At 34.5% G+C, this 15,104-nt stretch overlaps 2 protein-coding genes and 1 pseudogene across 2 annotated transcripts; 2 read left to right on the top strand and 1 right to left on the bottom strand.

The window, feature by feature from the left end:
- The first annotated feature begins 1,017 nt into the window (after positions 1-1,017).
- LOC114388638 (heat shock 70 kDa protein 14-like) lies at positions 1,018-6,310 on the top strand. The gene is made up of 10 exons (XM_028349233.1): positions 1,018-1,280; positions 1,818-3,018; positions 3,280-3,507; positions 3,599-3,694; positions 3,807-4,037; positions 4,738-4,932; positions 5,014-5,160; positions 5,386-5,535; positions 5,617-5,747; positions 5,837-6,310. The coding sequence occupies exons 2-10, from the start codon at positions 1,849-1,851 to the stop codon at positions 6,078-6,080; spliced, it is 2,592 nt and encodes an 863-aa protein (XP_028205034.1). The 5' UTR covers positions 1,018-1,280; positions 1,818-1,848; the 3' UTR covers positions 6,081-6,310.
- An 897-nt stretch (positions 6,311-7,207) lies between these two features.
- Positions 7,208-9,603, top strand: LOC114387044 (annotated as a pseudogene).
- Positions 9,604-12,349: 2,746 nt separating this feature from the next.
- Positions 12,350-14,317, bottom strand: LOC114385654 (trihelix transcription factor ASIL1-like). The gene is made up of 2 exons (XM_028345655.1): positions 14,126-14,317; positions 12,350-13,968 (listed from the first exon to the last, which is right to left on the bottom strand). The coding sequence occupies exon 2, from the start codon at positions 13,799-13,801 to the stop codon at positions 12,611-12,613; it is 1,191 nt and encodes a 396-aa protein (XP_028201456.1). The 5' UTR covers positions 13,802-13,968; positions 14,126-14,317; the 3' UTR covers positions 12,350-12,610.
- Positions 14,318-15,104: the final 787 nt, after the last annotated feature.

Here is a 15,104-nt window from a genome sequence, read left to right as displayed (position 1 = left end):
AACATTGAAATTTAAGTAAGAATTAAAGATATTTTTTTGTAAGATAAAACTAAAAATATTAAAAATGATAGATTGAAAACCATAAATGCTAACATAAATAATTCAGCTGATATTTAAAAAGTACAAGAGAAAATATATGAGATACAGGTTTGAAGCGTATTTAAATTTTGAAGATAAAATATTTAAAATTAATTATGATGTCCAATTGTAGCTTGGCAAAGGATTCAATTAACATCAAAAGCATAAAAGAAATATATCATATATATACATTATAAGAACGTATTTGATTTTTGAAGATCAAATTTATATATCTTCTATATATTTAAAATTAATTTTTGATAATATATTTCAACTGTTCGATTGATATTAGAAATATATAAAAAAAAATCCGATATGTGTTAAGAGAGTGGAATACATTAGTTCATGAGACGAGAGTATTTAAATGAGAGTGAAAATAAGAAGAAAAAAAATAAAGAGTAAATCAATGAGAACATAAATACACTTATATATATATATACACTTATTTATATATATATATATATATATGTGTGTGTGTGTGTAATTTTATTACATTCCTTAAAAGAACTTATTTTTTTCAATGGGAAGATAGGATACTCACAGCGACAAATGCTAATTGGAGACAACACCACCAAGAAGATGATCTATATAATAATAAAGATTAACAAAGGGAAGAGACTAGTGGCAGCATAGTAGGAAGGATCAAGTGAATGTTGTGTGCGGAGGAAATAGATGAATGTATTTGAATTTGAAGTAAGGAATAATTTCATCATTTCACTTTAATGATTGAGTGGAGAAGGAAGAATATCCTAATAGATATTACAAAAGAAATGAAAACGGGCAAGACCTTGTTTTACGACGAAGGCCCGCAAACAAGCCCAACTTTCCAGTTTGAGAAACCTAAAAAAAAAAAAAAAACAGAGAGCAAGGGTTCCGAGTATAAGCGGTAGATGTTTCTAGAAGTTGGGAGTATCTTCCGGACATCTCTGGAGCAATAGAGCACGTCTTTTGTTTTCCGTTCAAACTGGTTAATTTAACAATTGAAAAGGTCACAAACACAAATAGAAAAAATAAAGTAAACACAAACCCAAAATTCCACAGCGGCCCCCAGCCAAAGCAAACTCAAGACTCTAGCCTCTTTATTAAGGACCGTCTCGTCTTCTCGATAGTCCGTTAGTATGCTCTGCGGTTGTTGAATCTTTTTTAGATTATTCCTGAACCCTTCAAAACCCTCTTATCTCTCTCTTCTATCGCTTGGCCTGGTAAACCCTATTTCTTCTTCCCTTAGATTTTTGTCCCTTTTGCTTCCTCTCATCATAGATCTGCGTGTTCTCCGTGCATTTTGCTCTACAATTAAGAGTTTTTTTTACTTTCTTGTCATTATTGGAAAGCCTTTTGTTTTGTATTCAGATTTTTTAGCTTTATTTTGTGCCTACCATTTATGTTGTATTTAGCCTAGTTAAAATACAATTTCGATGAAAAGGATTGGATGATTTGATCCGATGGACTATAACTTTATAGTGCTTCTTTTTAGATCGAGAGAAAATATTCAGATTTAGTTTTCAAGGCTGCTTGTGCTTTTAATGCTGAGTGTTATGCCATTACGTTTTAATTTATTTGAATAACTGTTTTATTTGATTGCTGCATGCTTTTATAGCTCAATTATAATGCATGAGCTGGTACCCTAGGCATTGCCTAGATGTCGTTTCTACAGTCATTTTCTATTCCACTGCTACCAAATTAGAATCGATGCATCATATGTAAATGTGACATGTGCTTTTTTTTTATTTTCATTTTAGATATTCTTTTTGGCTGAGAGATCAAGCAAAAATGAGCGTGGTTGGATTTGATTTTGGTAATGAGAGCTGCATTGTTGCTGTCGCAAGACAAAGGGGGATCGACGTTGTGCTCAATGATGAGTCAAAGCGTGAAACACCTGCAATTGTATGCTTTGGTGACAAACAGCGGTTCCTTGGGACAGCTGGGGCTGCTTCTACAATGATGAACCCTAAGAATTCCATCTCTCAGATAAAGAGGTTAATTGGTAGACAGTTTTCTGATCCAGAATTGCAGCGAGACCTGAAGACATTCCCTTTTGTTGTCACTGAAGGACCTGATGGATATCCATTAATTCATGCACGGTACTTGGGTGAAGCTAGAACATTTACACCCACCCAAGTATTTGGAATGATGTTATCAAACCTTAAAGAAATAGCCGAGAAAAATCTGAATGCTGCCGTTGTTGATTGCTGCATTGGAATTCCACTTTATTTTACTGATCTTCAGAGGAGGGCGGTCTTGGATGCTGCTACTATTGCTGGTTTGCATCCACTTCGTCTGTTTCATGAAACAACTGCAACTGCATTGGCTTATGGAATTTATAAGACCGATCTTCCTGAAAATGATCAACTGAATGTTGCCTTTGTTGATGTTGGACATGCTAGCATGCAAGTATGCATTGCTGGATTTAAAAAGGGGCAGCTGAAAGTGTTGTCCCAATCATATGATAGGTCCCTAGGTGGGAGGGACTTTGACGAGGTTCTGTTCAATCATTTTGCTGCAAAGTTTAAGGAGGAGTACAAGATTGATGTATTCCAAAATGCCAGGGCTTGTCTGAGGTTGAGGGCTGCTTGCGAGAAGCTGAAGAAGGTGCTTAGTGCTAATCCCGAGGCACCTTTGAACATTGAGTGCTTAATGGATGAGAAGGATGTCAGAGGCTTTATCAAGCGCGATGAGTTTGAGCAACTGAGTCTTCCAATTTTGGAACGGGTGAAGGGACCTTTGGAGAAGGCACTTGCAGAGGCAGGTCTTACAGTTGAGAATGTACACATGGTTGAGGTGGTTGGTTCTGGATCTCGTGTGCCAGCTATAAACAAAATTTTGACAGAGTTCTTTAAAAAGGAGCCTAGGCGGACAATGAATGCTAGTGAGTGTGTTGCCAGGGGCTGTGCATTGCAGTGTGCAATTCTCAGCCCAACTTTTAAAGTACGGGAGTTTCAGGTAAAATTTTTCCCTGCCATTATAATGTTTTAAAATTATTCAATATGGAACTGTTCAGATCTTTTTACGAATCATGGACTTCAGCATTTTTTTTTTTGGTATATGTTATGTACCTTGAAGTTTGAATTACTTGTCTCTGGTATCTCCCTTTGCTTTAGAAATTGTGCTCGTTAACTACTATTTTGTTGTGGTGAATTGTTTGTATATGTGTTAGTATTATAATTTTATATAATCTTGCTCTTTCTGTTTCATGATGTGAAGGTCAATGAAAGCTTTCCTTTCTCAATTTCTCTCTCGTGGAAAGGTCCAAGTTCTGATGCACAGGAAAGTGGACCAAATAATACGCAGAGAACCCTTGTTTTCCCCAAGGGAAATCCCATACCAAGTGTCAAGGCACTAACCATCTACAGGTCAGGAACCTTTTCTATTGATGTTCAATATGATGATGTGAGTGAATTGCAAACACCTGCAAAGATCAGCACATATACTGTAAGTCAGTTTTTAAGTTTTTATTTACGCACACAGACAACACATTCTTTTGTCAGTCATTTGACTCCCAACTTTACTTAAATGTATGCAGATTGGACCTTTCCAATCTACAATAACTGAAAAAGCAAAAGTTAAAGTGAAAGTTCGGTTGAATCTTCATGGAATTGTATCTGTCGAATCTGCAACTGTAAGTCTTTAGTCTTGTCGATTGCTTTATATTTATCTGCTATACTTATCTTGTGAGCATCTGTTTCTAATTTCTTATCTCCCCCCCCCCCCCCAAAAAAAAAAAAAAAAAGCTGCTGGAAGAGGAAGAAATTGAGGTTCCAGTTTCCAAAGAACCAGCAGGAGAAAATACCAAGATGGAAACTGATGAAGCTCCTGCCAATGTTGCTGCACCTCCTAGCACCAATGACAATGATGTTAACATGCAAGATGCTAATTCCAAGGCAACTGCTGATGCCCCTGGGTCCGAAAATGGGACCCCTGAGGCAGGAGATAAGCCTGTGCAAATGGATACTGATACCAAGGTAAATGGTGATAGGAAAATTTAAGCATATGAATGGAATGTTTGTGTGTCATTGGTCAACTTTTAGATGTGATTTTTCTATTTTTGGTATTTAGAGCTTGTTATGATATTGTGTGGTTTTCTTTTTATATAGTATGAGTAGTATAGACATCAATAAGATGCTATTGCTTGGCAATTGTTGATTGTGATTAGAGTTGGGGGGTTATACGATCTTGAATGAATTAAAACTAGTAGATTTTGATGACTAAGATGACAGTGTGACAACTTAAATTGTTTAAAACATTAGTCTGAATCTGAATACTTGTAAAGTAGGCTTGTTGTTTAGATTTATTGTGGTATTTCATTGTATTTGAGTTTTACAAATATGGATTTAATTGATTTTTTGCCCTTATTTGGAGGTATATGAGCTTGTTTGGTTTGTTTTCTGCTTTTCATTTACAATTGATGTTTTTTGCAAAAATACCGTCTTGTTTTCATGTTGTTCCTTTTCTCCAATTTTTCTCAAGGAAAATGGTAAAAAAAATAGTTTTTAAAACAAGAAAATAAACCAAGGGTGATCCAAGTCCTCCCCTTCCTATAAATATATTGTGAATATGATTTTGTGTGTAATATTATATGCTTGGTTGGATTTTGTGCATCAGTTAAATTGTCAAACATGGTCTGTTGATAGTTCGTAATTTGACTGGCTTTACTCATAACAGGTTGAGGCTCCAAAGAAAAAAGTTAAGAAAATAAACATTCCTGTGGTGGAGTTAGTTTATGGGGCAATGGCAGCTGCAGATGTCCAGAAAGCTGTAGAGAAGGAGTTTGAAATGGCTTTGCAAGATAGAGTGATGGAGGAAACAAAGGATAAGAAAAATGCAGTAGAGGCTTATGTTTATGACACGAGAAACAAGGTGAGGATTGCCATGGTTTTCTTGTTATTTAAGGATGAATTTTGTATTATTACTAAAACTAATTTCTCATTATCATTTCAGCTTAATGACAAATACCAAGAGTTTGTCGTTGATTCAGAGAGGGAATCATTTACTGCTAAACTTCAGGAGGTAGAAGACTGGCTATATGAGGATGGTGAAGATGAAACTAAAGGTGTATACATTGCCAAGCTAGAAGAACTCAAGAAGGTAAGAACTTTTAGGGGTTAAAAAAATCTCTGACTCTAGCTGATCTGGTATGGCCTTGTTTTAGAAAATACTTTTATCCCCATCATAGCAAAAATCTTTTCAAAGATGGAATGATTAAGGAGGCACCTTGTATTATTTTTGGTAGTATCATGCATAAATGCCAGCTAAAAGGAAATATTTTTGTTTAAGTTTTTGCCATCTTAATGGATATTTACATGATTGCAGCAAGGTGATCCAATTGAAGAGCGTTACAAAGAATACATGGAGAGGGGTACAGTAATAGATCAACTTGTCTATTGTATAAATAGTTATAGAGAAGCTGCAATGTCAAATGATCCCAAATTCGATCACATTGACATCAATGAGAAACAAAAGGTAATTGGTTGCTGCCGTTTCTGTAAGTCTTTTAATTCATGGTTGCCATTTAGCTGAAATTGTTTTCCATTTTGTTTTCAGGTCTTAAATGAATGTGTGGAAGCTGAGAACTGGCTCAGGGAGAAAAAACAGCAACAGGACTCTCTTCCGAAATATGTCACCCCGGTACTTTTGTCAGCTGACATAAGAAAGAAAGCTGAAGCTGTTGACAGGTATTTGCTTTTGTTCTTTAGATTTAGATCGCACTTTCTGTAGGTTGTGTTTTTTAACCTTGCTCATTGTTCCATCTATACAATGATAGGTTCTGTAAGCCAATTATGATGAAACCAAAGCCACCACCACCCAAGCCAGCTACACCAGAAGCACCAGCAACCCCACCTCCTCAGGGTGGTGAGCAGCCACAGCAGCAGCAACAACAACCACCTGAGGAGAATCCTAATGCCAGTACTAATGAAAAGGCAGGGGACAATGCTAATCCAGCCCCACCACCAGCATCTGCTGAACCAATGGAGACTGACAAACCAGAGAACACAGGCTCTGCTTAATTTTTGTTGATTTTGTCTGGTCTCTACGTTTTGTATAACAATTTGAATTGTACCTGGAAAAATCGTCGTGGGTGAGAGTTGATGCTGGGATTCTTTGCTGGAAAAATTGGTAATGGGTGAATTATCTGAGATTCGGATTATTTTTGGTCAAATCTACATTCTATAAGTGGAATTACAATGCTTGTTTACATTTGAGTTAAATGACCCTATTTTCCTTTTGCGTGGCATTATAACTTTTCCATTATCTCGTATTGTTGTTTTGTGAATTGTCTTCCATTTCAATCTGCGATTGGGTTTAGATATGCCCTGAGACGTGGACGGTAAATTCAACAAGCAGGTTTTCTGTAACAGTCGTGTGTTTATAGCACCGATTCAACAAACCATAATTCTGAACAATCTGTTAATTCGGTAAAAAAAAAAAATGTTAATATTTCAATAGATTACACCGAGTGTAGACATATTTACTTTGCGCTAAAAACATTTATGCCTTTCAATAAATTTAAATTTAGACTAGTAAAAATTGAGTTATCTTCGGCATGGTACAAAATAGTTTTGTTGCAGAACAGTAGAAGTGTTTAAAACAAATTTTTATCAGAAAATGTCTTACTAAATAAGAGAGAAAAGGGAGAAGAATTTGAATGTGTATAAAATATAAATTATAGAAGTATTAAACTCTTGTAATAACATTGAATGATTTAATTATTTATTTTATAAATTTAATAATATATAGACTTAAATATGTCTTTTCCTGATATTTTCATATCAACATTTTTTCATTTTGTTCTTGTAAGCTTTTTTTTTTTAGTTTTAGTTCTCATAAGTTAGTATTTTTACAATTTGAATTTTTGTAAGATATTTTATTATTTTTAGTTATTATAAATTTATTTTTTTAATTTTGATCCTGAGATTCTAATTTTTTATTTTATTATAAGTTCACACTTACATGTAACAAAACTGAAAAATGATAACTTACATAAATTAAAAATAAAAAAAATATTTAATCATGATCAAAATTAAAAAATGTATAAACTTATAAAAACTAAAATTTAAAGAAATGAAATTACAAGACCAAGAAAAAAAAAACTAACGAGCCCAGCTGATAAAAATCACAAGCCCAATTGGCTTTCGGCTATTTGCTTGGTGGACGGTGTGAAAAACGAAAGAGAAGATTGCGACTTGCGAATACATCAACAAATGGGTACTTTGGTTCGTAATGGTGCTCTTGCAGTTCATGCTTTGCTGCTCGCATAAAATAAAATGAGAGAGATCGGGTAATCCAACAAGTTGCAGTTAAGCTAGTTTTTGACGAATCCAACGATGCTTGCTGGAACCATTGCTACAACAACGAGGAGGATATCAACTTCTCCTTTCTCTCGGAGATTAAAACAAACAGGTTCTACTCACTCGCTAAAATGTTATTGTTCTTGTTGGTTTTAATTTCCTTGTTTTTTGTATATGAAGTGACACCTGAATTTGTTTGATTATGCAACATATAATAATATTTGATTGAGGTTTAAATTGAACTAGCAGAAAATGAGATTGTCCAAATGCTTCGCTTGCCTGATTCCCATGAAGGAAATCACCATAACATTCCCATGAAAGGAGGACAAGCGTTGAGGAGGGAGCCTTACTCTCGGACATTGGATGAGAGATTCATTAGGATTTTGAAAATATTCAAATGGGGACCTGATGCAGAAAAGGCTGCGAGATTCTTAAGATAGGTGTTGAGGTCAGTGTTAAGGTTCAGTTTTTTAAGTGGGCCGGGAAGAGGAGGAATTTTGAACATGACTCGACCACTTATATGGCCCTGATTCGCTGCTTGGATGAACATAGGATGTTTGGTGAAGTGTGGAAGACAATACAAGACATGGTCAACAGGGCATTATCTGTCTTTTACCAGGTTAAGGGTCGCAAGGGCAGACCTACGGTGAGCACTTACAACTCTGTCATCTTGATGCTGATGCAAGAGGGGCATCATGAAAAGGTCCATGAGCTGTACAATGAAATGTGTAGTGAAGGGCATTGTTTCCCAGACACTGTTACATATAGTGCACTTACATCAGCATTTGCAAAACTAAACCGTGATGACTCTGCTATTAGATTGTTTGCTGAGATGAAGGAGAATGGATTGCAGCCCACTGCTAAAATTTATACAACCTTAATGGAAATATACTTTAAGGTGGGTGTAGGGTCGAAGAAGCTTTTGGCCTAGTCGAGGAGATGAGAGCATGGCGGTGTCTCCCAACTGTTTTTACTCATACAGAATTTATAAGGGGGATGGGAAAATCTGGGAGGGTTGAAGATGCATACATGATATACAAGAATATGCTGAAAGATGGTTGTAAACCTGATGTGATTCTGATGAATAATTTGATTAACATTTTGGGAAGATCAGATTGCTTAAGAGATGCTATTAAGCTTTTTGATGAAATGAAATTGCTGAATTGTGCACCTAATGTTGTGACATATAATACCATTATCAAATCTTTATTTGAGGCCAAAGCTTCTCCTTCTGAAGCTTCTTCATGGTTTGAGAGGATGAAAAAAGATGGAATATTCCCCAGCTCATTTACTTCTTCTATTCTCATTGATGGTTACAGCAAAACAAATCAAGTAGAGAAGGCTTTGTTGCTTCTTGAGGAGATGGATGAAAAAGGCTTTCCACCTTGTCCTGCTGCCTACTGCAGCCTGATCAACACCCTTGGAGTAGCCAAACGCTATGATGTTGCAAATGAGCTATCCCAGGAATTGAAAGAGAACTGCAGATGTTCAAGTGCTCGTGTGTATACTGTAATGATTAAGCATTTTGGAAAATGTGGGAGACTCAATGAAGCTATCAATCTGTTTAATGAGATGAAAACACTTGGATGCACCCGATGTTTATGCGTAAAATGCTCTCATGACTGGAATGGTAAGGGCAGAAAGAGTGGATGAAGCTTTCTCCTTGTTTAGAACTATGGAAGAAAATGGTTGCACCCCAGATATAAATTCTCATAATATTATCCTAAATGGCTTGGCTAGGACAGGTGTTCCTAGGCGTGCTTTGGAAATGTTTACAAAAATGAAGAACTCTACTAATAAGCCAGATGCGGTTTCTTACGATACTATTCTTGGTTGTCTTAGCCGAGCAGGTCTATTTGAAGAGGCTGCAAAGCTTATGCAAGAAATGGGTTCAAAAGGATTCCAGTATGACCTCATCGCCTACTCTTCAGTAATCGAGGCAGTCGGAAAGGTTGATGATTGTAAAAAGGTAGTCATGAGAGCAATCTGGTTTTACCTTTTAGAGTGACTCTGTCATTGCTTATTATTTATTAATCAATACCTTGGATTTTTTGAAGGTTTAGGAACAACCAACGAAAAAAACCAATTTTCTGTATAAGTTTCAAAAACCACAAAAAAAGTGTTCCATGTATTCTTGTTTAGAAACCTTGAAAATGTAGTAGATCTCAACTGAATAAGGAAATTTCTGATGATATTAATTAATAATACCCATCCCTTTAAGATATATGCTGTATGCGTCAGAAAACTTGTTTTTATTTGAGAAATTATTTTTTCACAACAATGTCTTGCAATTTTTTACAATTATGAGAGATAAGAAGGGTGGAGAAAGAAATATGAGAAAAGATGAACATGTAATAGAAGAGAAATAGAAAAGTAATATTATAAAGTGTTAAAGGAAATTGTTGTACGAATACTAATAGTATAACTCTTTTATTGTGAGTAATGATACATATAGAAACAGATTATTTACACATCCTTGTTATGGTTAATTGAAGAACGATGAAATTCCGCTTAACTTTTTATTAGCTCAAAATCTGCACAATGTCTACCCATACTCATGGTGTCATGCAACTATCATTATCATTTTGCTCTATCTTTGCAACATATAAAGAGCGGACACAAGTAATGCAACCATGGCGATTATGTTGGTAGAATGGTAGTGAACGACGAGTGATACACAGCATTTGCTTCAGCTTCTACATCATATTTGGTTTGATATTGAGGCATTGAAGAAAATTCTAATGTTGAGGCAGCATGCAGTCCATTTCGCATTTTAATAGATGGTTGAGTATTAAACTCATATTTAGAGCTTAGAAATATGCAACGAGACAATTTTTTGGTAACTACCATAATTAAGGTAATTATGATTTTCCCGTGGAATAGGATATCTCCACAAGTTTCGGTCCAGTCCAATTAGGAGGTTAATCATCCGTTCGAGACTTAGTCACATTTAAATTTAAATAAAATGAGTTTGTTTCATTTATCAATATTTATTACTATATTATTTGCCTTAAAAAGAGGAACATGCACAAATTCGAGTCGTATTCTGACTCAGATCCTCATCGTGTTTATAGTTTACAAAATAACTGGGAAAATGATTTTTGCACAATACTGCTGACATGGCTGTGTTTTTTGGACCGTCAGTGGTTCACTAAAATTAATAGTTTAATTTTTTTTATAAGTTTTTAAAAACTTAAATGTAAGGTGTTAAGTTTTATAAAATTGCATTGTAGTCCTTCCTTTCCAGAAGATGAGAAAAGCACGTTAAGCAAAGTTGAATCGAAGGTTTCGATAAGTAAAAGATTGGTAGCAAAAGATAGATTGCGAAGACATTTGTTCAGCACTTTAGAAATTCAAGAAGTTTAAACTTCCAAGTTTACTAAGTCAATAATTATAAGATAAGTAGCAACTAACAATTTTTTGTATTCTAAATATTTAATTAAGATATTTTAGCAATAATAAGAAAAGCAAAAACCTTTTCAAGACATCGAATGACGGCTTCAAAAAAGCCTAAACACTAATTTCGTATTTTCCAGAACAAGGTAGAGCATCAATTTGCAAACTTGTTACAATTAAAAGCTAGCATGGCCATGGGCATTCCACATGCTCACATGGGTTCATGCATGGCGAGGGGCATGTGGAGAGAATAATTATGACCATTGTAGAACTCTGAATCTCGTAATCCACAACATGTTAAAACTGTTGGACTCTATGGCTCCTTTACGTTTATGTTCACTATTTGTAGGGATGGAAAATATATAAGAAAAAATATATTTTAAACTGGCCTTTCTCTTTACATTGCTGCCTGTGTAAGTGTGTCAATCGGAGGAATCCATGAAACACCTCAAAGAGGTAATCAGTTATACGACAGAAGTGAGAACCTCGGTGGAAAACAAAATTTACAAAATGGATGGGATAACAGTTAATAAAAAAACTAAAAGAGTATGTTGATATATTTCAGAACATGCTTTTCTTTCTGTTATTGGAAAGGATGGGGAAAGTGTGGTGAAAGTCCCACATGACGGAGGAACTATGAGGAAAAATGAGATATATTGAAATCCTATATCGAATGAAGATAGTGTCAAGATAGACTATATAAATGAAGAGTAATCCTCATCTTATAAGCCAATTTTGTAAAGTTGAGCTAAACTCACGAACCACCTTCTGATAGAAGCAAACTTTCCGTTTAAGGGTTTTTCTCATAACAGACCATATTCTTCTTTGCAAGTCATATTCTCATCGCACCTTCTTTCATGGTCCAAATTTAACAGATATAACACGTTATCTATTGAAAAAATGGTGGACAAAGGCTTTTGTCGATGTTGTAAATTAATTTATCATTTGATAGTAGCTGTCGGATGTCTTTTCCCTGTCCTAATGATGCCCCAACTAAAAAAAGTATCCGTATGCATATGTCAAACCACAGATAGTTTTGACATATGTTCTTAGATAGGTTAAAAATTAAGACCTAAGATAATAACACTTTGCTTTGCCTTAAAGTTACTCATAAAGTCAATTTTTTTTAGGTCCGAAAGTTCCTTCAAGTCAAACCTAGAACCAGATATGTCAATGTACTTCTCCATTTGTATGAGATTTCTTTTTTTCCCAATTTGAATTCAACTATGGGGATTGGCAGAGTCATTTGATATTATATATGACAAAAAGATGTAAAACCATATGAAGTTATCCGAATATGGATCATAATATAGAGTCGTTTCTCTATGGCTAAATAGGTTGTAGGTGACTTTCGAATTTAAAGGTTAGTTGACCCCCTTTCACATGAGTATTATAGTGATGATGGGTTTGACAAGAATGCCACGGAGATTACCAAAAGTGTAGAAACATTATCCATCTAAACTTGACGTAAAGTTCGTGATAAATTGGGAATGAATCTATTTGTATGAGATTTTTCTATGAAAGTTGTTACAAAATGAACTGGGACCAATCACATGTTAAATAACCAAAAATACATACTAAATGTCAACTGATTCAGTTAGAAGTAATTCATATCATCTAACATTATAATTATTCATAAATATGATATACCAAAGTCAAGCAATAGACCAGACAGGCATTGAGCACAATTCTGAACTCGGTAACAATTACATGATTGGGCTATCCGGTTCTAATTCTAGTAAAATGCAACATTGCTGGTAAGAAGGGGCAAAATGCCTCAAAAATGATACAACTAGCTGTCTAGAGTCTACATTGTTTCTTACACAACAATGAAAACTACAATGCATAAGATTTCAAGTACCATTTTCGGCAGAATCATTGTTCTCATCATTTCTCTGCTCTAGTTTTGAAATCTCACACTGCAGATTCTCTAAAATCTGCCTCTTCTGCCTTTCCAACTCTTTATGGAAATCCTTCCTCATCTTTTCCAGTTCCACCATCTGCTGCCTTTTACTATTTTCTATCTTCTCATATATCTTACTGAATTTCTGAATGGAATCAGCAAGTAACCTGAAAGAAGAAGCTTCGCCACTGCCCCTTCTCTTCTTTCTTTTCTTTGCTTGAGGCCCATCAGAATCTTCTTCGCCAGTAGATTCTGTATTGTCAGGATTATCCTTCATTTCATCCAACCCATTTGCATGGTTCAAATGAACTCTGGTGTTCATAAAAACATACTCTCCTGAGTCTAAACCACAAGAGAGACCAGCTTGTTGCGGAGGAGAAGACATTAGCTCATCCATCCTTTTTAAATAAACCCATTTGCAAGCTCCACCATCACTATCTGGAAATTTAGCCTTCTCCTTCTTGTATTTTTTCTTCAATGTATCTAGACGATTTCTACACTGAGTATCTGTCCTTTCAATTTTTGAAACTTGTGATACCATTTTTGCAACTTGTTGCCATTCCTCACATCGAAGACTCTTCCTTCCATGTTGAAGAAACCTATCACCCCATGCATCAAGAAGAACAAAAGTCTCTTGCTCAGTCCAGTCAGTTAGTGAATTCCTACCCCCAGAAGATGGTTTAGGAACCGTGGGAGCAGTAGCTGCAACTGATGATGGTGCTGGCACTCGAGGTGCGAGTTCATAGGTCGAAATCAAACTCTTTAGCTTTTGCTTTTTTGGGTGCCACTCTAACTCATCTTCACTCTTAATGGCATAATAATCAATCTGCTTATTCTCTTCCACCTCCACCACCTCCTCCTCCTCCTCCTCCTCATCATCATCATCATCATCATGGTTATCATCATTTTCATCACCACCCCCATACATGCCATCTTCATCAACAGCATCCTCTTGGGGAAGCTGAAGATTGTTACTTTGATCAACATCAACCTCATCATCCCCTTCTAACTGTTCTTGTTCATTTTCATCATTATCATCATGGGCATATTCAGTATCAACTGGGGGGGAATATGGAGAATTCTGATAACCATAACCATATGGGTTATGGGGGTACCTTGCATCATCCTCAATGCCATCCATTAAGAAACAGGTCACAGTTGCAATTTGCAAGGAAACTAAAGCTACAGACAGAACTAGTAGTGGTATCTCTATCCCCTTTAAGGCCTTAACCAACAAATCAACAACAACCCCTCTTTGTGTATTGTATACTATAATATTCTATTCCAATTGAAATGAATTGCATGGTCCTGGATTAATTCACAATTATCTTGCTTGTATAAATCGAATAAAATGCAAAATAGGAAAAATAATTGAAGCAGAGAAAGAAACATGTGCATCCAATTTTCATGAGATAAAAGCAATAACATCAAATTGGAGTAAAATGAGGAGATTGTGATTGATTACCTGAGGGAACGGAATTTGGGGGAAATGAAAAGCGTGGAATTGCAAACAGACGGTAAGAAACTGTCAATTAGCGAAGCACATCACAAGTTCCACAGAGATAGAAGGTGCTTGTTGCTAACGTGAGCCGGATGGGTTGGGTTCCATTATTTCATTTTTTTTTTTAAACTTTAGTTTGTTATTATTTTCCTACCATTCTTGGTCTTGGACGCATGGTTAAAACCAAGATCTCGATCCCATCTGCAGGAAAATTTTACGTCATGCTTCGTGCGTGATTTGATTAAATTTTGAAGATAAAAAATTAAATTAAATTTTATGTAAAACTTTTATATTGTAATTTTTAATAAAATTTGATCAATATGTCTAAAAAAATATGTTTTACATCTATAATAATATTATTTATTATTATCAATTTTCACAATTAAATGTAATGCTAAATTAATATTTTTAATATATTAATTTATAAATTAATACATTAAAAGATACATCTAGCTTAATTAAACCAAAAATAATAAATTTGAATATAAATATATAAATTCACATAATATATAAAACGTTAAAATATACTTTTTCCTTTATAAATATTATAAATGTTTGAAATTTTTCCCTTGTAAAATTTTTAGTATTGTTTTATATCCTTATAAAATTAAAATGTACTGGATATATATATATATATATATATATATATATATATATATATAATTAATATAAATATAATATTTTTTACATTAATTATATATATAATTGATGGAAAATATAATATTTTTTATATTAATTATACACGTATAGTCCATATAAAAAAGTCATACATGTACATTTAAATATCTAACTTGCTTTAAGTAAAAAAAAATAATAAATTTTAATTTTTTGAAGACAAAATATTTTACAAAAGTGAATCCCATAGAGTTAAATATATTTTATCCTATAAAAATAAAAAATTGAACATAAATGATACATTAGAGTTGACCTAATAACAACGGAT

The sequence above is a fragment of the Glycine soja genome, chromosome 15, assembly GCF_004193775.1.
Source record: "Glycine soja cultivar W05 chromosome 15, ASM419377v2, whole genome shotgun sequence".
Taxonomy (NCBI): domain Eukaryota; kingdom Viridiplantae; phylum Streptophyta; class Magnoliopsida; order Fabales; family Fabaceae; genus Glycine; species Glycine soja.
Note: the sequence above shows the minus strand (reverse complement) of the source record. Positions and strands in the feature narration are given on the sequence as shown.